Source organism: Tyto alba, unplaced genomic scaffold (assembly GCF_018691265.1).
Source record: "Tyto alba isolate M040663 unplaced genomic scaffold, T.alba_DEE_v4.0 Super-Scaffold_38, whole genome shotgun sequence".
Classification (NCBI taxonomy): Eukaryota; Metazoa; Chordata; class Aves; order Strigiformes; family Tytonidae; genus Tyto; species Tyto alba.
In genome coordinates, this window is record NW_024881313.1 from 6,919,659 (window position 1) to 6,946,093 (window position 26,435).

Sequence of the window (26,435 nt, forward strand, 5' to 3'; positions counted from 1 at the left end):
ATTTTTTTCCACTCTGATAAATTAATAAGCATCAGCAAACATTATAACACTGTCAAACAGCTCAGAGCTGCCATAGTAACCAGCTTCTCTAGAGCTTGCTGTATATCCTCCACAAAGAATAACGAGGGATACCACAAGCTCCATTGCTCAAAATAACAATAAAGTTTTCAAAAATAATGAAATTAGCTTAGAATTATGTGATTTTTTTTAAAATGCTTTTTTGCTGTTTGCTTATGAATAGCTTCATGCTAGCAACTTCTTTTGCAAAAAAAAAAAAAAAGAAAACAAAACAAAAAATAAAGTAAAAAAAAAAAAGAAAAAAAAACAGAAAAGAAACATGCCTCAAAAAATTTGGTATCTAAGAAGAATGCTAGAAGTTGTGAGCTTCCCAGCAGCTGATGATAAATCAGCTGGTGCAGGCTGCTGGTGATTCAGAGCACTGGGGCCTTTCCCTGGGGAATATTCTTGCAGATTCCTGAGGTCTTTTCAACAGTGATGGTTTGACAGGGACAGTAAAACAAGGTATAACCATCCAGAAGGGATGAGACAGTGACAGTCTGTTGGCTTGTCAAATAAAGTTCTTCTGTTCAGAAGTAGGCTTTTTACCACGTCCAAGGTGGTGTGTGTCTCCTATCTGTAGGGGGCACGTAGGTGCCTTTTACTTACTGACTAGAAAAAAGAGATGCATATATAAGTTTGGATCACATGATACCAAAAGGATTGAAATCTTACAAAGGGCAGAGTGATTTGATGTTCTAGGATGTTAGCAGGTTAAAGAACAACACTAAATAATAAATGAACATCCTCATTTGAAACGAAGGAGCATCACTGAAAACATGAGGGATGTAGCCTAAGGTGTGACCGAGCTTCTCAAGGCTAGCAGAGCTGCCTCTGGAGCAGCGGTGGGGATGGAGAACTCCTGATCCCGGCCCTGCACAGGCTGTGCAGGTGGGTCTGGCAGTGTGTGTGCAGCTGGGATCCCCCACGCTCCCTTGGGCTGCTCCCGAGGCTATGCCTGAGGGTTTGCAAGGTGCTAAGCAAGCTCAGTCTTGGGAGCAGCCTAGGGCAGTGAAGAGGTAAACTGCATGTCTGACAAGGGTGACATTTATGGGCTCTCTGCCCCCAAAAGACAGGCAATCCTGGTCCCACAGCTGGACCTGACAGCAAGCTCAAGGGCTGATGCTGGAGCTGTGTGGCACAAGGGTGCCCTGTCCCCTGCCCTGCCTGCGGGCTCAGTTCTCAACCAGGTCAGCAAACCCAGACAGGTTAGAAGTAATCCTTTGCCAATCCACATACCCCAAATGCTTTATGGTAGTACAGAGAGGGAGTAGTAAGCGCAGGAGGTGTGGGACAGCCGGCATCGATGGGGAACTAAGCCGGCTTTCTGTCCTGGAATGGCCATGTGGGTGCAACCCAGACCTTACAGATGGACAGATATCCCTGCCTGCTCTTCAGCAGCAAAATGGTTAACTGTGATGGCAGTCCTCTCTTAAGCATTTCAATAATTAGCTTTCAAAGTTAACACCCTATTAAGCCAAAGGGAGGAAGTTCACACCTCTGCTGGTGTTATTGTTCCAGTCTGGCTGGCTGCAGTAGCAGAATGACGCTAGTGCCGGTGGTTTGTGTTACGAAGGTTATCTTTACAGCCAGAAGGGGTAGAAAGAAGAAACTTCATTTATAGAAAAGGAAGAAAGCACAATACAGCAAAGCCTCTGGGAAGATTGCAACGCGGTGGGTTCCAGGAATTGGTTTATGTGTGGACTATTTTTTTTTTTTTTAACTGTCCTTTCCCCTTTCAGTTGGGTAAAAGATTCTGCTGTCTTGAATAAGACAAAGTATTAAAATGAAATAATATGCATTGTATTATGTGACTTTTAAAAATATTGCTCTTCAAACATAATTCATCTACCTTCAAGTTTGGGGGCATACAGAACAGTGTGTTGTGAAGGTGCTGCTCTGTGGGTAACCCTGGCATCCATGGCAGGATTCTTCCACAGGCAGGAGAAGGTCCATCGTGCTGCAGGTGGCTGTTGTGACCATCACTGCATACTGCTGTCTGGCTAAGGTGAGCCACTGAACATGCCTGTAACGTTTCATGCTGCTGAGGAAGACAAATCCCTTCCAATGTCTTAAATCTACGTTAAACTTTGTGGTGTGGCAGTAAAACCAGGGAAGCACTGTCGGTCAGTAATGGTGACACAAAGGGTGTGCTCGGTTCCGGTGTGAGTGATGGTTACCTTTCCTTTCCCTTCACACCCCTGTGTGATGGCTGATTCTGCTGAGGTAGCTAGTACAAGATAATTTACATCTGTTTCTTATTTCTTTATTATTTTTTTCTGCTGATTTAATGAGCTGAAATAGGATTACTTAAGGATAAGGCTTTCCCCCACAAGAATTCTCTGTTCCACCATTAGTTTTAAGAAGGATCTCCTAGCAAATCTCAGCTCTGGTCCATGAGGGCACAAGGAACTCAGATCAAATGATGGCCCTTGTGATCCTTAAGTGATCATAAAAAATCAACATCCAGAATTCCCTTGTCTAATTCTCAAATGGACACTTTTGATCCTCACATTAGCAAGCTAATGCTCATTTAACACCTTTTTCTTTCACTCATGGTGACCTCTCCTCCAAAGGAGAAACGCTGCAGGTAGAAAAGGTGATTGGTCACTGTCTTTCTTTGCATTTCATTCCTGTCTCTGGTCTCAGGCCTCAGCCCAAATGTAAATAGATAGATATAGATGAGGGTAAACCACCTTTGTAACACATGCTGGGGGTATTCATATCAGGGAGCAAAGCTGGGTTTCTGCTGGCAGAGAAGCAAGAGTTTGGCCCAGCTCCAAAGTTCACAACTTTTTTGTATGTACCTGCTACAGTTTTAGGGAACCGTCCCAGAATCAACACTCGCCTGGGAAGTACTTTCCCATCCCACCCTAACCTTCCACTCACTTTTCCTACAGTTGAATTTGCAACATCAAGCCTTTTTATTGAAAAACAAATGGCCAGCTGACAGTAAGTGGGAAATTATCCTTGAAATTTTGTATTTTATGACAGAACTTGTATTGTGTGCACAAGAGCCCATGAGGGCAGTGCCCAGGCCAATTCAAGGGGTGTCTGTGAGTTGTTATGGGGTTAGGAGGCACACTGTGTATAGAAATACAGCAATTGGTTTCTTATGTGTGTGTAATTATCCTCAGTAACATAAATTTCTGAATACACTGGAATATTTTAAGAAATTTGTGGTTGTTCTCTCTTTTATAGACAAAGCATGTAGTAAGCTTTTCATACAAAACCCAAGACAGTATAATTAAGGGTTGTTATTTGTCTGTGTGGCCACTTCAGCCTTAAAGTAACTATGTTCTTGTGATGGAAAAAATTTATGTAATGGTGTGATTCCTTGAGCATTACTCCCTGGGTGTAGCTAAATGGTTCAGTTGTGGCTGGTCAGTATGGGTTTGAATAAGAGGCATAGAGGACACAAAAATCAAGTTTGTGATGGAAATTTCATGAAAAAGAGGCCAACTGCTCCCTCTCTCCCAGGAGGGCTGTGAGAACGTCAGTGTGAGGTCTGGGATTTTTTTTTTTTTTTTTTCCTTTAAGAAAATATTTACTGGTTCTTTTCTACATTCCTTACACAGTCTAAACAACATCGAAGCCAAGGAGAGCTTGGTTTGGTTTATTAACTTTTTCAGCTTTTTTAGAGTTGAACTGTGAGATTGCTATTGCTAATAGAAACAGCTTTTTGGGTTTGTTTTTTTTTCTTTCTTTTTTTAAGCTGTTTGCTTAGGGTACTTCTAAACTGAGATCATTTTCTCATCATCTTTAAAATTGCTCATGCTAAAACTGTTAACACCCAAGGATATCTGTATCTGTTGGGGTTCTGGACACATACCTTCTTTCTCTTTCCCTTTGTGCCATTTAAAAGATATTACTGCCCTCAGCCCTGGGTGTTTGCTGCTTGTCACTAGCTCCCCGGCCAGATACCATCCCCTTGCTAATCTGCCAGCTCAGCCAGGTTAGCACCAACGTGCTGTTCCTCGAGGGTCTGCTTTGGCTGAAGATGCTCTGGGGTGCTTGCCCTGGCACTGGGCAGGGAAGGGGACACTTGTAACAGAGGCCGGTGACACAAAGCCAATTGGCAGCCACTAACCTCTTCCCCTGGCACAGCTGTTTGCGGAGTGCCCATCTGCTTAGGCTTGTCAGAAAAGCTGGCTGGATCAATGTAAATCACTTAAACCTGGACCTGCGGTCTTGTTACTAGCAAGGTGCCACTCCTTTAAATGCCGTGATTAATAGCCAGCGTTTGTGGGGTTATTTTGCCCATCAGTAGCTACAGCAAATTGATTTTAGGAGAAATCAGAAAATTGAAAGGAGAGTTGGGGAAATGTTGTGTTTCTGCTAACGCAGCCACAGACTTAAGCGATTTGCAATTGCTCAAGCAACCATTGTTTTTCTAGCGCTCGTTAATGCCTCCTGGCATTGCAACATTCCCATCTCATGCCAGTTGTTCTGACCAGCGTTTGGCAATGGATGTCCTGAATGCTTTGTGTCACCTGCCCCGGCAGCAGGTAGAACAGGGTTGGGTGCGTGTGGGAGTGTGCAAGAGGATGAGGCAGCTCTTGGGGAGGAAGGCTGGGAGGTGGGTTACAAGTGAAGGGACTGCAGAGCCCCCAACCTGGCTGGGTTGAGTAGGTTGCCTTGGGCTGGGGCTACATGGGGCTGTTGAGTTAGTGTTTCGGCTTCACTGGGTTGTTACTTTTCCAACCTAGGGCAGAGATCTGCCACAATGACCCAAGCACGTTTTGATTTTTGCCTAGCTTTAAGTGCTGCTGGGATATAACCTACATTATATATTCCTTCTGCTATAGCTATAGATTGACCCTGTGTTTTCAGCATTCACTTTCAATTTCAGAGGTTGGCTGGTAAAATGATGTCAGCAAACCCACTAGTAAAGATTTATACCAGACCTCTGTTTTCCTTTGATAATGGATTAAAAGAGATCCCTGAATGGAATAAACTGTATTGACAAATGACTATTTCCCCCCTTTTATAATTACATTTTTATTACTTTTTTTTTTTTTTTTTTTTTGATAGCATAACTGTGGGGGAAGAAAGAAGAATTATACCCTCTATGGCATAGCAATATCAGCAAAAATCCTGCAGTATAAAGAAAATAAATCCATACGCTTTATTTTAGAGATCAAGAACAGTCTTAAGTTACTTTTCTTTTAAGTTACTGGATGCTACCTAAAGGTTAGGCTACTTTTTTGTCTGCAGCAGACCCAGAGCACCCGCTAAGGCACACCAAACCGTATCTCATGGCTTATGTTACATGTATTAGCTCAGCTGTGGTAACCTGGTTATATGCCTAAAGATTTAGGCTGAGGGTTGAGGAGAGCTTAGCTGAGGGTGGCTGATGAAGGTGGTGCTGCTACCCCTACAGCTGAGCTGTTCATCAGTCAGATCCTGGGCTGCCTCAGCTCACAAATATAGTTTTAAGGTAAAATGGGGCTGGTGATACTTGTCTTAAAACGCAGTGCTGTGAGCTGTGGCAGTTCGGGTGCGGCCTGATGACCAGCTCAGGTACACGGGGGTGAAGGAGAGAAGAGGTGGACAGGAGGAAGCACTCAAGCTGAATGCTCCTGCCTATCCATCAAAGCCATGAGCCTGGTGTGGCTCAGGAAATGGATTTGACAGCTCTACCACTTTATGGATGCTTTTGTTGTCACAACTGCTATGGCTACACTGGCAAATCATTTGATGTGTACACAAGTCAACGATATTTGAGTATGGTGCTTTTAAGTAAATGAGTACGGCAAAAGGTAAAGTGACTTCTTGTGTGTTTCATTGGATCTGACCATCCTAACCTGCCATGTGTCACATTTCAGAATGGTTGAGGGCTAAATGTTCCACTAAAATACATCATGTTGAATGGAAGGGCATCTTGGGCTATAGCTAGTAAAACTACCTATAGATATAGCTGTTTTCACTATGGAAGTCTGATGTGTCTCTTCAAAAGTGGTCCTTATTTCTTCAGCTAGGTAAACTGGTAACTCTGGTTTCCACTCATCCAGAGCTTACATGTTTCATCCAAACCTTTTTTCTTTAAAGTCTGGCAAAACTTGCTAGTGCTAAGCAATGTTAATTGAGCTAAGTTACTGGTTTCTCTTATTGTGCCAGCAGCGAATAACCTTCAATAGATCGTCTGCTACCATTTATTTCTGGAGAAGACTTTCATGGATAGTGGTGGTATTTGTTAAGATCGAGAGCTCACTTTACTGACAAAGAATTTTCCAAGGCTGAGATGAGGGATAAATCTGCTTATTGTGTTTAGTCTGAATTGGATTCTGCAATATGATGAAAATAAAGTCTGAATTTTTTATTCTTTGTGAGTCATCAGGTCTTGTTATAATGTATAGAAAAGTGGAGTTTTCTTAAATGCTACTGTTTTATCAGGACTAACAGTAGCAGAAATATAACTACTCAGTACTGCATTTTACTGTCTGAGAAAAATAAGGTCTACGTTATTTAGGATTTGTCCAAACCCAATAAGGTGTGCCCTACAGAATTTGTCCAAAACCACTCAAGGAGTTAACTAGAAATCTAAACTTGGAACAAGGTTTCTTAAATCATCATTTTATTTGATCTAAACCAGGCCATGCTGCTTTGCTGCTTCTTGTGAATTAAACCTGCCTGCTTCCAATACATCCCTTCTTTCTTATTTTAGCAATTCATCAAAATGAAGAAAACAGCAGTCAAGAAACAAGAGGACTAGAAGAGCTCAAGGATAGCTCTGGTGCTCAGGTAAATGTAAAAGATTAATAGTGTCTTGGGAACTTTTTCAGATCTTCAAGTTGAAGGATCTTCTTTCAATAGCTCTGGAAAATGTCTTTTCCTTGATGTTCTGTGCTGGGAGCCTCTAGGAAGGAGAAAGTGCTGAATCTTGTCTTATGCGACTGTTTAGAATAAGATTGATGATTACTCTGGGAATTAATCCCATGATGTTGTAATTGGACAACATTCTTCAACTATCTCTGTGCTCTTTTTAGGTAATATGCATAGCATATACCAGATGCGAAAATAAAATGAGATATATTTTAGGAAGCAAGGGCATGTGACATTTTGATTGAATTTTAATCACTGTAAGTAGACATGCAATGAAATGAGGATACTTATTAGTCACTCAAGTGTAAGCAAGAACCTTTTTCTTCCCTTCCCTAACTGCCCTCATTTACAACCAAAGCATACTTCTAGACACTGCTCAGAAGAAACTTAACTGCCTTTTAGAGTATTTTATTGTGGAATTGATTACCCTTTTTAATTCTGTGAATCGTTTTTGATTAATCCGCAGTTCATTCAATCATTCAGTTCATGCATTCAAACTGTGCAAGTTTAACTATATAGCTCATTGTATTTGTACTGATTATTGCTTTTAATTTAAATTTGATTTCTCCCAGTCTTGACTGTTTTTTTTTCTTCTATTTCTCTTGAAAATCTGATGTTCTCCACCAGTTGCCACCTTTTCTCCTTCCTGTCTCTGATTTATCTCCTAACACCTTGCCCACTAAAAAGCTGTGTACGAGAAAGACAGGATTTGCCTTGGTGGCTGTGAGCAAGCCTAGCTGAAGGGTTACAAGCCATGTAGCCAGGCCAGCAGTACCTATATCTTTCTAAAGGTAGGGGCTGTCTCAGCCAGAGTGAGCCCAGGAGGGGCTGTAGGCAGGTCCATTAGCAGACCTGGGCCATGGCAGAGACCTGGAGAGTTCAGGCAGAAGAACTGGGGACCATGTAGATATGCCTAATGCATCAGCGTGACACCTTGGGCTTTTCCAGCATGCTTCTCAGAGTCATGATCAAGCAAGATGTTTGGAAATGTCCTGCTCTTTTCTTAATTTTGCACAATTTCAAATCTATTAAAAAAAAAAAAAAGTGTAGTAGGAGCCCTCGTGTGAAAATTTTATCTGACTTTGATTCCTAATTCACATCAGTGTGGGGCTGAGGATCAGACTTCTAGACCTCAGCTGTGCATTACAGAGCTATAAAAAAGACCCAGGGGAAAATACTGACTTCACTGCACAAAAAAACCTGGCTTTCTGTTTTCTTCTTTGGGTTTTGTATATGCTAAGTTCTACTTGATTGTTGTAGTTATTATTATTATTTTTTGAAAATGTTTGCTCACATTTATGTCAGAGATGTAAAAAGGAAGACTATGACGTGTGCTCGAAGTTCCTAAGTAGCCAGCCAATAAGATTACACGGGCAGGTTATAAAAACGCATAAGAATTTATTACTGGGATATTGATTTGCCCAGCTTTTATTTGGTTGGAGACCAGCTTCTAAAATTTGAAAGAATTTGAAGCACATTTAAAATAAAATACTTATTAAGTGAGCAGTTAGAAAAAGCGTTCAAGTGCCCAAATAGGAGGAGAGCAGGAGTGTTATCAAAGCAGCTGTTGCTCCAATTTGTTTGTCAGTGCCATAAAAACGACATCCTGCAAACACCAAATACAGTTTGGTTTAAGGGTGTGAATGATTTTTTTTTTTCACTTTAGCGAGACTATGCATGTGACTGGAGCAAAGCAAATGATCTTTCAAGGCAGAGGCATATGGTTTTAAGTTTTCAGGTTGATCAAAGGTGAAGCCCGTAATAATTATATTATTTTCACCAGACACAGGAGAAGACAGAGGTACAGTGGAAAAAAAGCAAATCACCACAAACCTCTTCTGTTAGAGTTGAAGGGTGTGGTGCCGGCTCTAAACATTTCTCTGTGGGATGTAGGCTTGACTTACATTGGAGTTAGTTGGCAAAACTATTAGAAGTGTGGAAGAATTCAGTACAGGGATTTTTAAAAGCGAGTATGCTGTAAACAATGTAAAAAATGTAAATAAAAATCCCATCCTGTCTGCCTAGGGCTGTCTTAATTTGCCTCCGTGTCACTCCTACCATATTCATTTATGGCCTTTGCAGATGAAATATTTTGCCAATGGATGTACAGAAACAGAAAATGTGTTGTCAGCATCCTTGCTCTTCCAACCTCCGTAGTGACTAATTTACTTTCCTTCCCATTAAATGTCTTTATTTAATTTCAAATATTGCATAAACACCTTTAATTATAGTAATTTTGTGCCATGAATTGTAGTAAAGCCTTACTATTAAGCTTCTACATTCTTTTGTCATCGATTAAATTAAAGCCAGTTAAAATACACAACTGTAGGATTTTCACCTTCACATAAGTTAGTACTGGTATCTCTGTTGGTGTACATGAGTTAGAGGACTAAGCACCAACAGCTGGGCATGCGGGATTTTGGAGGATGTGTGCCCACACAAAATATAAATCAAAATTGCACTTTGCAAGTAGAGTGACTTGCCTTTACCCTTTTGTCTTAGAGCTTCAAAGGTTTTGCTTGAAAATTAAATTTATATTGACAAGTGAAAATGACCAGTAATAGGAGACTCTATCAATGTCTTCCTAACCAGCTTTTAGAAGCTGTCATCAATTAATTAATTAGTTGACCTGGATGCTTTCTTGTAAGTATTTAGAAGAAAGATTTGTAGTGGAAAGTCAGCATAATTGAGGAAAACAGAATTAAAAGTGTGGGATTCATATTTTTCTTCTTAATTATGAAAAAGCATGTTTAGCCTTTTGTATTTCAAGTGCATTCTTCACAGAGCCAAGCATGTACATTTACCTTGTTAATACCTTAGCCCTCAGAAATTTTTTACTTGACCTTTTTTATACTCTGGAAACCCAATAAAATATTTTTCACATTCTCTGCGATTCTTTAAATTAAAGAATAGTTGGGGGAAGAGGGGACCTATTAGAATGCAAGATTTCTTCTTGGTGGTTATTTGAAACAGGACAATATGATTCTTTAATGAAGTTGCCAATTTGAATACAGACCCTGTTTGTGGCAGGGCTAATGGGCTTGTATCTAGAGTTACTTCTTCCCTGGGGTGCTCATCCATGCAGAAAGCAATGATGTGCTCTGTCTGAACACAGGCAGAGGGCAAGGGGTGAAAGAGCAGGAGGCCCATGTGTTCAAAAAGTTACTTTTCTCCAGGATGTTTCTTCCACTTGAACATACTGAAGCCAACCGTTACCCCAAAACTGAAGTTCCCCTTCCTCATCTTAACATAAGTGGTTTTAACCACTGGGCTTTGCTTCATACACTGAAGATCAATAAGTATTTGTTCAGCAGAGTGAACACTGCATTTCTGTTGATGTCCATTTGACATTTAAAGAACATGGACTCATAAACATCTATGCCACTCGTAGGTCATGGTCTGACTTGTCTGGGCTCAATATGAATGTGTGAAAAGTGCCTCCAAAGTACTAAGTTCCCAGATCCAGAGAGACTGTAAATCTTTGTATCCCAAAGCCCTAATAGACCATAACACTTTGAGTTGTCCTTAGCCTGAGGGGATTACAGCACACAGACATTATATTCTCTCTTAGAAGCATCCCAAAGCCATGAAATAAGCAGGTTTGGCTCTAGTTGATTCCCCAAGCCATCAGAGTTTTGTGAAATGCAGATACCAGAGCTCTAACAAGTCTGTGATGACTGCCTAGGTTCCATGTGTAAATTACTGAAGAAAGGAGATTTTTGGGAAACAACTCATCTGACCATTTTTAAATGTCTATTGTAAAGTAAAAAAAAAAAAAAAAAAAGAAATATATATCTTCTAACATACCTCTTTTTTTCTATTGATTAAATGAGTTTGGACTAGTTCAATATATTCTTCCACATTTGATAAAGTCAGTCTCACTCCTGATTTGCAGGTTATAATGGTGTGTCAGAGCTGGTTTATAAAATCCGTGTCCTTGATTTAGAAGATAAGGAGTAATCTCATAGAAAATGTAAGGACCTTCAGCATAGGTGCTGCAATTCCTTATTTTCTTGGTGGATTTCTGACCTTCAAACCAGTGTGTAAGTTCCTTATGTGGACAAGCTGGGTTTCTCAGGAGGCAGGGGACTAAGCATAGGACACGCAAAGCACAGGCTGTATCTGAAATTCTTTCCTTCTCCAGAGCATAAGTACCTGATGCAGGCTTGTGAGAGGGTGCCTACATCCAGACTGGAGGAATGTAGGCATGTAAAAATTTATTTCAAATAATTTGGTAAAGATGACTCTTTGGACTTGGTTGTGGAACCTATTTTTTTCCATCAGTGTTAAAGCACTTATTCAGAAAGTGGATTTGTTTTCCTCCTCAGCTGAAGAAACCTCAACCCTCATTTCACTCTTCCTTAGAGAAACCAGCATATTGTAGGCTGGTTTGGGTGGGCACTCACACCTTCAGCTGGCGTGGGCAGGAGTTTCTCAAGGCCAAGGGACTGGAGCCTGCATGGCACCATGGGTTAGCGGTAAGGACATCCCTAGCTTTTGGTCCTAACTCATGAGAAGTTTTGTGAATTTTGGAGTAGATACTGATTCAGGTAAACTCCGGATGAATGGTAGGAAGAAAAGGGTGGAGGAAGTGGGGAAAAAGGTTTATTTACATATTGTCTTTATAGTCACATAGCAATACCATAGCCATGCCACATGCCTGGCCCTCCCAAGGCGTATGCTGCTCCCCTCAGGAAACATCTGGGCTAATAAAATAAAAGCCATGAGGTATCATCAAGCCAGGTCTCAGTTATGCAGCATCTATATCCATGACCAAATCACGGGCAGTGATATTAGCCACTGACTTTGCAGGGAGCAATTTACCCCTCATCAGCTAACTTTGTGATGGGTCTGGTACGCCTGTGTGCAAGCATGAATCCGTCTTTATATATGTATGGCATTTTTATGAAGCAACCAGTGTTGAATGTTTTGACAAAACACTATCGGCGTAGCTTGAATAACTGGCAAAATATTAGCCAAAAAAATAGTTCTAACATAGTTTTTAAAACAAATCTCATTTACTTTCCTAAACAAAATCAGGATATATTGATTTGTTATTCACAGAATAAATGAGCATGGCGCAACTGTTTTTTTAACTCTTGAGGCTTACATACGTGAAAAATGGTTGGAGTGGGAGCAGAGGGAGTTGTAGCCTGTTATTTTTAGGAGTGCCTTGTGTTGCGCTTCATTCTTTTTCCAGGGCTGTTCCTGGCTAACTTTCCCATGAGTTTTTAACCTCTTGCTCTTGTTCTCTTATATAACAGGAAACAGGCTGACAGGAACAAATAAAACGCAGCGTATCTGATAGTCACACTCAGAGGAGCGGTTGATTTAGTTAGCCCTGCCTTCATTCTTCCAAAGTAGACACATTTGGAGATTCAGATGTGCCTCAGCTCCTCTTCGGTTGTTTTCCAGAAAGCAGCAACTTGTTTGTGTTCAGCAAGCGTCACCGAAGTACTGAAAATATGAGAAAACAGATGCGCTTATTTTAAGGTTGAAATTTGTGGCAGTGTCATGTCCTGGGATTGTGGATTTAAGTATCTGTTTGCTCTTTCTCCCACCCTTAAGGCAGGGGTTTTGTGCAAGCTTCAGGGAAGAGATGACATCGGTCGGATTGAGCTGGTCCAGAAGCTGGCGAGAGAAAACCGCCAGTTTTTGCAGACGGATAGAAAACAACCGGAGAAGGCAGAACAAGTAAGATGTTTCTTGTTTCGGTTTTTTGTTGCATTCTCATAGGGGAGGGAGATTTAGGTCACAAAACTGAAATAACAAAGCTGGTGGTCAGAACCCAGGGCACACGTTAGTCATGGAACTGTAGCTGCTCTCCTCTGGCATTTACCTTTCTCTGAAGTGCGTTCAGTTCAATAATTGTCAACACACTTAAATTATTATGTTGTTTCTAACTGTCAGATACTGCTATTAATATCTTATACACACAGGAAATAGCATATGATTTCAGGATGCTTTCTACCAACTTGTTATTAGTGATTATGAAATATCTGGGTTTTAGGGTGTATTTAAATAATGTATAAGGTATATGAGTGCTTCAAGTATTCACTTTCAGTCGTCTTAAAATTACTTTGCTGCTGGTATATTTGGATACAAGTATTGGCTGGAGCTTTTCTGTGTAAATTAAAAATAATGGTCTGGATAGGTGATGCAGTAGTTTCTTTAAAAAAAAATTGTGTTTTCAACCAAAAGTGACACTGAAAAAAGCCACATTCTGTTTAATGCTTCTGAAAGCACTTATTCAGATGTTAATAACTGAATTGAAAATGCACTAAAACTTGACTGCTCTGCTTATAGCACAATATATCCTAATTTTATTCTCCTAGTAAAGATTTCTATTCTGATTGCATATTCATCTAAAGGTGCCCAGGATAATAACTGGAGAAAACAACAAAAACCCCACCTAGTCCTCATGTGTCTTGCTATTATGTATATGTAATTTATTCCATTTTCTGCTCACTGGACAGTAAAAAAAAGGCATGTGCTTTAGAAAAGAAATACTTTTCAGTTAATCTGCAAGCTCATTCCTACTGAAATACAGCTGCACAAAGGAAAAGAGAAAGATGAAATCTTATTTCAGAGTTTCATGCTTTTCTGTTCGGCAGCGTATAAGGTCTAGTCTGCTGTAGTTAAATATGTAATTGTATCAGTAGGAGTGCATGAGTAAGAAGGGTAATTAGCCAAACTCAAATCCCTGAGATTGAATTGTTCCTCAGCTGATCTGCTAACCATGGACATCTGGCAGAATTTCCATATATCTTTAACCATATCAGCAAAACACAATTAAAAGGTTAGGTGTTTAAGTAAAGAAGATTTTAAACTAGGGGAGGTTTCTATTGTGTTTCAGGATTTGGAAGCAAGATTACAGATGCTGTGGGTATAGGGGAGAGGGAAATATCAGGACTGATATTCCAAAAATTCAGTGAATATTTTTGCTGCTTACTCCAGTCATTGCAAAGGGTGCTGTGGTGTCAGCTGCAGCTCTGTAGCTGCACAGATTACAGTACAGTTCCAAATATGGAAAGAAGTGCTCAGCTTTTCTTCTCCTTTGAAAAGTATCGTACTTAGTAATCACTGCTATTTAGGAGATGAGAGTGACTTCAGTTTAGCAGGAGATAGAGCAAGTGATATAATTCATCAGTTACTGCTCTTGGGCAAGGATGTGCCTTTAGACTTAGGAGGTGGCAGAAAACAGAAGAATCACCTGCGAAACAGCAGAAGCACAGGTCATTCCTCATGGGCCGTTTATTTCTGAGCGGGGAGTGCCTTACACTGCTGGCAGTAACAGGTTATGGTGTGCTCCTCCCCACCCTGTTCTGCACCTTGCTGGTTGTTGTGGGGTGGGGGGTGACCTGGCTTTTCCCTACCACCAGGCAGTCCATGACCAGAGGTAAGAGAGACTTGAAGTCCTCAGTGCAGGTGTATTTGCTAAGCCCCCAGCCCAGTCTATTGATTTCATCAGGAGTAGTCACCAATAAGCCATTACTGAACATGGGCAAGGTCTGTCATAGGGTTCTCAGTTTAGCTGACTCAGGTAATTTACTTTCACTGGAAAAAAAAACACGCTTTGCTGTGGTGGGGCACTGGGTCACCTACGTTCAGGAAGCTGTGAGCTTCCATCCCTTCCTCTCCCTCCCTTCCTCCCTTGTGGCCTAAGAGCTGCTCTGGCACATGTGCAGGTGGCAGGATTTGGCTGGCTGGGCAGAATTTGCTGCTCCGGGCAGCTGCGCCCTCTCTTCTCCAAGGAGAAAAGCAGCCAGCTGGGTTGTAGTGAGTATGGCTCAGATGCAGGCTTTCAGACCTTCCCGCCTCATCCTGCTGCTACAGAAGTGATGGCAGATTCATTGGCATCGGCTTACTGCCCAGTCCCTTGTGATCACTGTAAATGTTAGAGGAACAACATGTTCAGGGTGTGGTGTCCTTACAAAATTATGTGTAGCATGCCCGTCTTTCTTTTTTTTTTTTTTTTTCCTTTCTTTTTTTTCCTTTTTAAAAGCATATATTGTATTACTTTCTTAGAAACACAGGGTAATGGGCACTCGATGTAGGCAGTAAAATGGAGCGGCTCTGCACGTTCTCCACAGGACCCTCATTTCTCAGCAAGTATCCCTGTACTAAAGCTTTTACCAGCTTTCCCTCCTGGGGAGCTCAAACTGTGCTTTCAGGGATGATCTGCCTTCCTCAAAGGGATGGTGTTTGGTCTGCAAATGAGATGCCTGAACCCCCTGCCAGGCTCCTCTCCTGGCCCCTGGCAGCCCGTCTCGGAGCAGAAATACTGCTTGTTCGCAGGGCTGCGTGTCTCAGTCAGCCCAGGGCGGTGTCCCTGGTTGAGGCTGGGGGCTTTGTAATCCTCCTGGAGGTAAAGCTGCTCATTCCAAGATGGCCAAGGGGGAATTTCTGCCCAGAGCAGAGTTCTGGTTTGTTCTCCTCTAGAGATATGCAAAAAAAAAACCAAAAAAACAACTTGAACACAGGATTAGAACTGTGCATATGCATAATTCCTCTGCAAGTGTACTATCCCCCCCACACATAATGGGAAATGGAGTTGGGGCTCCTCTGGTGCTACCGACAGTGTTTCTAAAGCAGGTCTCTTCAAATTAGTACAACCTCACATGATTTTCCAGCATTAACAGCAAACATAAATGTAGTATGATTGGGTTTTGCTGATTCTTGTACTTTCCTTTGAAGAAGGAAGACCCGTCAGCCTAATCGAATAATTTGATACATAGTGATCCCAGTAACTTTTTTCCTGTGCAGTGAATGAGGTTTGGAGCACGATGGTGAGCTGGGCTGTGCAGAGCACTGGTGAGGCCTCCCATCATTCAAATAAATAATCACCATCTTCATCTAAGTTTGAGGACAGAACTTAGTGACTCACACAGGAAAGGTAGATGATGTGTGTATGCACAAGAGTGGTCTTCCACAAGTTTTTGGGAAGATCCTTCAAGGTGTGGCGTTGGAGGTCTGTGGACCATAGTGGGCAGGTGGATTGGTTTGGGTCACTGGTTCAGAAGATGAAATATAATTATTTTTTCTCAGAAGAAGCAGATGGTCTGGAAGAGGAAAAATATGTGACAGCTGGGTGGTTCACTGGAGGAAAGCTCAGTTTGGAACTATGGTGGGAGAGAGAAGGAATTCCTTCAGTTTGGATGTGTTCTGGGGGCTGTAAAATTGGGTTGTATATATATGATGATTTTGTACTTGCATACATTTTTACTTCATACTTTTAAGTATTCAGGTCAGAAAGTCCATACTGCTTTTATTTCAAGTTTCTGGTATGCTATTATTTTCTATTCAGATTTATGGTCTGGATAAAAAAGTGTTCTGAAAGAGTCCCATGGTTTAAAAAGTTTTGTGCTGCAATTCTATTATATGTGAGCTGCTTATTTATTTTTGGCACTGTAAGCATCACAGGTTAGATTGGTATATGGGAATTGGTGTTCTGTAGCACACAGTGCCAGCTTCCTCTCTGGTGAATATAACGTTTGCAAAGTTCTCTAGCTGTAATGGTGCTCTCAGACTTGTAGAGGAAACAAAACCTAAATTATAGTGTTGTTTTTTTTTTTTTTTTCCTTCCCATTCCCACTTGCTAATGTGTTAGAATAAGGTTTTTAATTAAGGCACTGAACCTACCATATGCGTTAGGTTTCCTAAAACTTCAGTTTTGCTAATGAGTAGAAAGGAAATAGTAATAAATAAGCTTCTAAATAGGCAGATAAGCTTCTTCTCTGTGCTGTTGTATTCCTACAATGAGATTCAATGTATTGACAAATAAAATGAAATGGCTGTGTAAAGTGCACAGAAATTATTTTAATATCAGATGTGGGCCAGAGTAAAAATAACTATGCAAGCTTGCAGTTCTAATTTTATCATTACATGTAAATCACACTCATAAGCCTAGGGAAATGTAAAACTGGATATTAGTACTTTTGTGTAATTTAAATATTTAATTCCCTTAAAATAATTGCTTTGACAGAATATAGATGAGAAATCTGTATTGAAATATTCAGATATAAAATGAGCCTGCTTTTTTGAGAAGTTTACTTATAGTTAGCATTAATTATAATATGGAAAGCAAGCTCTGTATATAATTTGTCATAGTTTTTTTTTTTGCTCAAGCATACATTTGAGATGTGTTTGAGGCATAATTGCGCTAAACTATTTTTTTAGAACTCTGTTCAAGCAACCACAACTCAATTAAATAGTGCCTTTGTAATAGATGTGATACTGTTTGTACAGTGTTTCCAGTTATTATTTCAATGAAGTGTTGCACTCATTAAGAAAATCACATCTGTTTATAGTGTCGTTGCCTCAGCAAAATCGTCAAAGTGCTTTTCACATCAGCAACACGGGGAAAATATTCTTTAGATTATAGTACTATATTCATATTCAGATCAACTGAGTAAGCTTTCTAGAAAATGACACTAATGTGCAAAGGAAATGTAAGATTCTCTAATGTGTTCATTAGAGAACTAAAGAATATTAATTTCTTTATTCTACTATATAAACTATATTCCAGGCTGGGGCTCTTCCAGTACTTTGTGCATCAATGAAGAGGGAGATGTTTCCTAAATCCACCTTGTAATCCTTTTACAGATTAATGTATATGTTCATTAGAGTTATGTACTGTTTAAAAGTATATAAGTACATATAGCTTGAATGTATTGTTTCTGTGACTTACCCAGTTCAAGTTGAAAGAGATATATTATAGGGGGACAGATATGTTTTCAGAAGGACAACAGATACTGTGAAACAGTTTTGTTTATTTACTAGGTACTAACTTTTGTAATCAGTGGTCTTATTAAGAAGACTGATGATTTGCTCATTGAAGCAGGTTAGTGATTGGGCTGAAGCTGTTAAAAGGCTTACAAAAGAAGATTAATGGTTTAGAGCCCCAGGTTGTATAGATTACTCACAACCAAGGAATTTCTTGAGGAAATTCCAGCCATGACACATCAAGGTTATTTTAGGGTGCACCCACCTGTCCAGCTGGACGCCTGCAAGGAGACAAGAATGAATGTGAGGATGTGTCCAGAGATGCATTTCTGTGGCCTTGCACTGACGTACTGTTGAATTGATGGTCAATAATCAGGGCTCCAATAGAAAAATATTCTTTAAAATGATGAAATAGAATGACATCTGAATGCAGTCAGTGACTGAAATCTGTGCTTTATTTTTTAAAAAAAATGTCGCTGCTTTTGTAATATCTGCTCTGGCTGGGACAGGTCTATTGGTAGTTTGAGTGCAGATTTACTGCTTTTGGAGGCTATTCTGCATCTCCTGCAGAGCTGTGGATCAAGGGGACACAACAACTACAGCACAGTAAAAGTTTTTGCAGAAACTCTCATGGCTTGAATAGCTATGAGGTAGTATAGATGTCTGAAGTCATTGAAGCAGGAACGGAGTTAGCGCATCAGCACGGGAATTTGCTATTTCCCTTCATACCTCTTAGATCTGCCAGAGTTAGCAGAGAGGGCTGTGCTAGGGTAAGATGATAGTTTGTAATTTGGACTTCATCTTCAAGCCAAGAAAAAACTGAGACTATCAATAAGGTTGGCAGTGTATAGCTCCGTGTTGAGTAAGAGTAAGTAATTAAGAGGTAGGTACATGCTTGCTGTGGAGGTAACTTGAAGTTCAAGTCTCTGTCCTGAATCAGGAGGAACAGAGACTTGAATCTAGTTCTGTCATGTTCTAGAGAGAGTGTCCTATTCCAGACAGTCAATCTTTCATCTGCTGGAATGAATCCGTAGCCCCAGGTGATCACCTGTTCTTCATAAGTCAACCTCTTTATCTTCTGAGAAGACTTCTTCAGGTCCTAGGATTTTTTTCAGTGCAGAACAGGCACAGGCATCTTCTTGAAACAGAAAAAGTTTGCCAGAGATAAGGATCTTCCTGCTCAGATGTAGGGCTGGGATCATCTGGCTGCTAGGAAAAGCTTTGTTTCAGTCTCTTGCAACACTTTTGTTAAAATAATAAAAGTATTTTTATTTACCATACACTTCTGAGAGGACTTACTGTTTCTTTTGTTGAGCCTTTAATGTGGCCAGAGTTTTGGAGGAGAATGCCTTCTTGCCAGGAGTGCAAAATAGTGGTGAGATAATATGGTCCTTCTTCCTGTAGAGTATAAAGCACGTGAATCATGCTTGTTCTCACGTGATGTCTTGTAATCACAGTATAGGAATGTGTTGAGTGGGAAGTTTGCTCTTTTCCTTTGAGTCAAGTTACATATTCCAATAATACTTTTTTTCTTCCATATGCTCGGCCTAGTGTTTGAAAGAAAAGAAAGCCTAATTTGCTGCTCCTCTTTGATTTATTCTGTAACATTAAACTTCTTTGTATAGAAGGAAATTCCACATACGCATTTTTCATGCTGGGCTTTCTTTGGTGTGGAATGGTGACTCATTGTTGTATGAGACAATACCTTAGGTGCTGGGCTAAAATTTATTTAGCAAGCTAAAACCTGGGAGCCAGAACACAGAATTTTTATTTTTTACTCCATCGGTTATTTAATACGTAACCTTCTTTAAATCATGTCACTTCTCTGCACCTTTGTTTACCCAGATATAAAATGGGATCTTAAACATGTAGGACCTTGAAGGGCTGCTATAAAACCCGCAGTGGTTAATGAATGTTGATGAATTGCTTTGAGATACTTGAAAGGTGATTTGAGGATCCCAGCAAGCTGGAAGTGGGTTGGACTTTGGTCTGCTGAGGGCCAGGGGGATATTTTTTTAAAAACCTGAGCATAGCTGAGGCAAGGCCAAGCAGGTTGCAGTCACTTCACGGTCTGTGGATCCACAGGCATCGCTTCCGTGGCTGTGCAGTCGGCAGCATCCCTGCCCCAACTGCTCGTCCCCATCCCTGGGCTGCGCTGCTTTGTGAAGACACACAGGGAATAATCCATCTGAAAAATAAAATGAAGACACCTTTCTTGTGGGGTTCTTTTCCAACTGAATCAGTTTCCCTCGTGGTACAGGGATATGGGTATGGGGTGGGAATGGGATGTGGTGTGAGGGATGATCCTTGCTGGTGAGAGCTATTCTGTGGCTGACAGTGAAACACAGCCTTGCTCCTTTATTCCCCAGAGTCTAGTGACTTACCAAATCCAGAAGCGGAACTGGGTCAAATTAAATGTCCTTGCATTTTTTTGGTTGGCATAACTTTAATCTAGATCCTGTGTTTCACCATGTGGCTTCCTGAAGGTTTACGTGCATGAAGCAGGGGGTGAATGATGAGTGGGAGTCAGCATCCAGGAGCAGGGAGAGGACAGGAGTGCTGTTTTTCATGGGCAGTGGGACTACGCAGTTCCTGGTAGTGCCAACACCAAAAACTTGATTCCATGGTTCTGCCTTCTACTCCGTATATCAGTGTGAAAAAGCAAAGAAACTCTCATAAAAGCTTTCATCTGCAGGTTGCCACTCTCCTCTGCCTCAGTGTTAAATCTCCAGATTCTGACCCACTTACCTGCTTATGTTTCTAGACTGTCCAAAGACTTACATAAAATTAATCTATTGTTGTCTCCCTTTAGAGGAGTAGAAATTGCAAGTTTATGAATTCAAAACACCTGCTTTAATGTTTTCCAGTTTTAAATTTACTGTTCTGTCCCTCTCTTCATATGATCAACACATTTGATGATGTTCTGAATGTTCTTTTGTCCATTTTTCTGATTTATGACATCAATAAACTCCCAGTTATGCTGATAATACAGTGAAAGTATTCTGCCATTTACTCCTGTACAGTTACTTCTGCGCCTGTCCTGGGAACGCTGAATAACAAAAGTGCCTGGAACTCTCCGTCAGGTTAGGGAATTTGTTATCTAAATTTGGGAAGATTAAAAAGAGAAGTTGATAATGCTTTGAATAGGTACCACGTGAACTTAAGTCAGAAATTCCAAGCAGTTTCTGAAATTCAGGAGAAGTAATTTTGTGCTTCAGCTTTCAGTGGTGCTGATCTTTTAAGCCATTCATTATTTTACTGGTCTTTTCTCTTGGAATTGAAACCAATCGAGGACACCTGGCTTTGGCTCACAGTGTGGACCTGACTGAGAAGAAACAGCCAAGATAACTGGAAAACTTTGTTGATAAGCCAGAAGCTGATGGCTGTCCACTACATAATCCTCTTTGGAAGTTAAATGTGAGGTTTGGTAGCCTGCCCGGAGATCAGTCATGTAAAAGCTTCAGTGCTTCACATCCACATCTCCTTTCCCACCCCCCCCACCCCCCCCCCCCCTTTTTTTTTTTTTTTTTTTCTCATATCCTCCCAAATAAGTTCCAGCAGAATCTTCAGTTTCATTGAAGTGGAGCTTTGGGACAGTAATGCAGAAGATTCGTGGCTAGTATCATTAAATAGGTGAACATGGAACGTGTTTCAACATGTCAAGCTTTGATTCTGCTTGGAGTAGAAACTATACCAGAACCAGTTCTCTAGTAAGATCTGCACTCTGTGCTACGGCCAGTGTGGTCCCAGTGGCAGGATGCTCTGGAGCCAGTGAGGCTGCCTTTGATTTCAGGTGCTGCTGTGCTGGCACCGCAACCCTCCCCAGCTGCCAGAGCAACCTACCTTTCTTGACATCCGACAGCCTGTGTCAGGACCTCACTGGAATAAATGCCTCCAGCATTTGTTCTGGCATGCAGGCTCCAGAGACCACCTGGAGCATGCTGGTGTGAAAACTCAGCCTTTCCCTTTCGTTCAGCTGCTGCTCCTGTACCAGGGTCAGTCTATTTGCACTGAGGGCTTTTTGGAAAAGGGGTGGCTGTAAAGTGTCTATCTCTGCCTACATTGCTGAAGTCTCCTCCACAGCAAGAAAGAAAGGACAACTTGACCTTTTATTTTTTTTGCAGGCTTCTTTTTTTACAGGATTTATGTATTTAATCATGAGACATCCCTTAAATCTACAAATGTTGTCCTTTGCTATGGCCATTCTGTCACTCACCATGCCTGCATTTTAAAGACTAATTCAGCTCCTGCTGATGTTAATAGGTATTTTTTGGTGAGAGCGGGGTATAGCCCTTAGGGTCTAATGCTTTCATTTCACTATAGCCTTGGAAGGTGGTGGCACTCTGCAAGATGTGCTTGACACACAGTCACCTGTGGAGAATGCTGATTTGGTAGCAGTTAATACACCACTTGCATTCATTTTTCCTGGTTGTTTGTGGCAGCTCAAAGAGCAAAGGAATGAAAACCCGGGCGATTAGTGATATTTTTGCTGACTGTCTTCCTCTAAATCAAAGTGGGTATTCCCCTCTCCTTCCTCGATTAGTGTTCCTACTGCTGTGTGCAGTACCTCCTATGTTCTAATTCACAGCACATGAAAATGAGGTCTCAAGTGCATATGCATGGATTTCATTTTAACTACCCTGTGAAAAGTTTTAATTAGATGTTTCATGTGGAAACACGAAACAGGGCTTGAAATTAGCAGTGACCTTGCAGCCTTCCTCGAATATACATTCTGATACCATGTGGCAGTCAGTTCCCAGCTTTTTTTTTCACTGGCTGGAACTTGCACATCCGAGCAGGGAAGGCTCTGACGTGTGGGAGCTGCAGCAGTTGCTGGTTGCAGGGAAAAGCAATTTAGCCTCATTTGGTGACTTGGAAAATAATGGAATGACCTAACTCAGGAAGAGCATGAATAGCAGCTGGTATTTCCTTTAACAACTTGCTGGAGATCAAACCTTAGGTGGGTCTAAGCTTCCAAGCTCTGAATTTGGCTAAGCGCTAAACAGGGAGTGATGCTGAACCACACAGCCCTGTTTGATCAAGGGAAAGGCTCACACTTCTTGTGGGCTGTGCTGCGCATCAGCTCTGTCCCCTGCCAGCCTGGCTGACACTGCTGTCTCACCTGGACTGAAAGCACCATCCCTTAATTCATCTCCATTTTCTCTGGGAGGTGAGGGGAGTAGTCCTGTGCATGCTCTGTTAGGAGCAGTGTTTCTACTTAGCCCAGTGCTGGGAGGGACAAAAGAGAACCTTCTCTTTTGGTAGAGAAGGAGACAAGCACAGAATGAGAATATGCATCATCTTTTCAGTTTGGTTGCAATATCACAGCGTCTCTTCCGCTTTTAGATGCACTAGTATTTATCAAATGAGTACCATATCAATTTAGGCCTTTTTGCCAAATACTTTTGATATTGCAAGTAGGGGATTATTCACCACAGGGATGTTTAAAACATATGTGTGGATACAACTACAGCAGTTACATTGATTTAGTGTTTGCAAAATATGCTGTTTGGCCATATTTAGCAGGTTAATAGAGAGAATTGATGTGGTCAGGGTCAGAGGAGAAAACATTAATCAGAGCTGGCTGGAGTGAAGAGGCCAGAATTTCAGTTTTCACATGCAAAGACTGGCTGTTCAGGTTTCAAGCTAAAAAACAGACACATTCAAGCCTGGATTTCTTTGTGTGGAAATCCTGCCTTCCATGGCTGGAAAGTGTACTGACACTCTGGCTTTGTCTCCTCATGGGTGAACCCTGAATCTTTTCAGTGGAATTAACACATTGATTCAGTCTGTCTAAATAATCTATCAGTCTGTACACAGTACATATAGTGAGCTAATCACTGGACTATATTGATTTCTTTTCGGTTTCCTAGATTTGATGAATTTGTGTAAAAGAAGCATGTGACTTCTAAACAAAAATCCCTTTGCAGCGAGTTCTTTGCTCATATTCCCCACAGAGGCAGAAATAGTAAATTAAGCCTGGATGGAGGATTGTCCTACTTGCTTTATCATTGGCATCACAAGATTTTCCAGAGGAGTTTGGGCAGTGCCCAGTGTCCCACTGGGAACCCATCAGATCCTGCACATTACAGGTGACAGCTTCCTGCATCTGGGACCTTTCTCAGGATTTCATGAAGGATATGGCAGAATCCTTCTCCACCAAGGAACCTGGGAGTGCTGGTGGTCCCCTAGTTCTCTTTTTGTAAAGATTGGTGTCTATGTGTCCATGTGCTGTACATATTTATTCATTAAACAGACTGCAAACCTTGCTAAAAGCAAAGCTGATCACTTACAAGGATTACTTATGGAACCCTTTTTCACATTGTAGAAATAACTAGTCATTTACACATAGTCTCAGCTGGTAAAATAAAGAAGATGCTTTTTCCTGGTGACCCATCTGTTCTGACACTCCTCTCCTCCTCCTCTCTTCAGATTGCATCCGGTTTTCATCTACCAGTTTCTGAAAAGTTTCAGTCTGTTTTTCAGTTCTTCAGAACAAAACCTGAATCTCAGGCATCACACTTGAGACCCGTAGAAACTTCTGTGCCCCTACCTCAGGGACATCAGGGCTGTGGCCTTTCCCCTGCTGTCCATCCAATGCCTGCTGACAGAAAAAGTGATAGATGCGGGCTGTCTCTTCACTGGCTTATCTTGCAGATAACTCTTTGTAGGTACACGTTACCATAGCTGCCTCCCTGAAGAGAAAGGGTGGGTGGCAGAATCGGGGTGTCAGATGGGGACTCGGGAGCTCCCCATCTTGAGCAGGCTAACGACCGAACGTCTCTGTGTCTCAGATGCTCCTTTGCCCAGGGAAGTGCCGCTTCCCTGCTTTCAGGAGCATTGCGAAGGCAAGCTCTGGGGATGCCCTCCCACACTGACATGGTGTTTGGGTAGTTAGGGTGCACGGGCTGGCTGAAGAATGCGATGGATGTGTTGAAGCAGCTTCCCTTTTAAAGTCTGAACAGATTGCTTCAGGTGACAGATTTTTAATGTGGCCTTCATTTCAGGAGACCCTTAAAAATCTGCCTCTCTGATTTCATTTTAGACATTTCCTTGTAGGAACCTACGCAGGAACTGAAGGAACATGCTCCAATGTTACAACAGAGCTGTGGGTATCTGTGCTAATTTGTGTGGCATCTGCAGCCATCCATAGAACTGAGTTGCTCTCTTCTTGCACTGGGTGGCCGTATTCTCCCTGTATTTCATCTGTTCTCACTCTGCCACCCTCAGCTGTTACACAGACACGTGTATATGTACAGATATGACTATTTCTTCCTTGGTGCAAAACTTAGTTTTGTACTATGAAGGGGAAAAGACTACAGTTCCACTGCAACATTTTCCTTTTCAGCTGCTGTAGCAAGGCACTTAAACTCTGTCTAATTTTTACTGGTTAATCAATTGACACATACCGTTTTCATTGCAATGGTATGGAAATAGTAAATATTTGTATTAGAGAAAAGCTATACAGTAAATCATGCATATTCTTATTCTTTTAAAATGCTATTAGTTTTTAATTTGTGTGATGTTCAATACGTATTAAGGATCCCACAAGAATAGAAACAGTTAAAAAATAGCAATTTACTCATTAAATTATGGTAGAAATTAATGTCTTACCTGCTGTAAGAAGAAATAAAGGTTTACCATTCCAGGAGAAGTATCAACAAGCTGTAAAAGTTGCTTGACCATTGTAATGTGAAAATTAACTATAATCTCATAGGCATTTGCAATTTTCCTTGTAATTCATTAATGCTGCGGTTTCCAGTATTCCAGTGCTCTCATGCACAGAAAAGATCTGCATCAAATGGTTGGGTGCCCAGCCTGCTTGAAAAAAATCCTATTGATTAAGATCTAATAATACTTCCCATTCCGAAGATTCTTCATTTGGACAATTTTGCTAATGCAGCACAACATGTAATATCAATATGCCTGTGTCACTTTTGTTTATACAACAAATAATTTGTTCCTATCCTTTTAACATTTTTTTTTTTTTTATGTCTGATTTGCCATGCACAGGTTAAGTGCTTGCTACAGCAAAACTTCCTTGCTTTCCTACCTTAGACAATACATTTAATTAACTATATCTGTATTGCACTGTTAAGGACAAGGAGCTAGGAGCTAGCTCTACATAGACTAGGGCTTTTACAAAAATGAAAGGCCTGAAGAGTTGCTTCATCATGGGAAATCACTGCCAAATGTCATGTAAACTCTTGCTTTCCTGGCACACACAATGTAGAGAAACATTTTCATTTTTAGCATCTTGACATTCAGCTTTTTGACGTCTATTGCTTTACCACATTAAAATGCATTGTTATGAATTTGCTTATATAGAAATAACAATTGAAATAATATAGAGGTATAGATAACTAGAGACTTAGATAATGCTGTACAGAAACATCTTAATCAGATCAAATAAAAAACTGCATTTTATTTTTAGCATAGCATAATTTTTAATAAGCTAAAGCTTGAAATCTGATGAATTGGCAGTGATTTTGTGATTTGATATTCAGAAGGAATACGTCCTGAATACCAAATGAATGAAAGTTACTGTGGACTATCACTGCTGCATTTCTTATTTTGACCTTGAAAACCGGGTTAATTTAGTATTTTCCACATTGCTAACCTTGAAACACAGTAGTTGGAAAAACAGTGCTGAAAGTTAGCACTTCAGTTATCATGGGGGAACAGTTTGAAGTTTATGGGGGTGGAGGGGAACTGTCTTCAAGATCTTCAAATAGCCTGAAAGTTCTGGTGACGAGAGCACTTTAAATTATCATTATCCTAAAAACTGTGCCAGTAAAGCCTCACATAGCTAAAAGGAAAGGTGACTG

General features: G+C 40.9%; 1 protein-coding gene across 1 annotated transcript in view; it reads left to right on the forward strand.

Moving 5' to 3' along the window:
- RAPGEF5 (Rap guanine nucleotide exchange factor 5) overlaps positions 1 to 26,435 on the forward strand; it is a 162,835-nt gene that overhangs the window by 56,611 nt on the left and 79,789 nt on the right. The window contains 2 exon segments of the mRNA XM_042802015.1: positions 6,725 to 6,801; positions 12,451 to 12,576. Coding sequence (XP_042657949.1) covers positions 6,725 to 6,801; positions 12,451 to 12,576 — 203 coding nt within the window.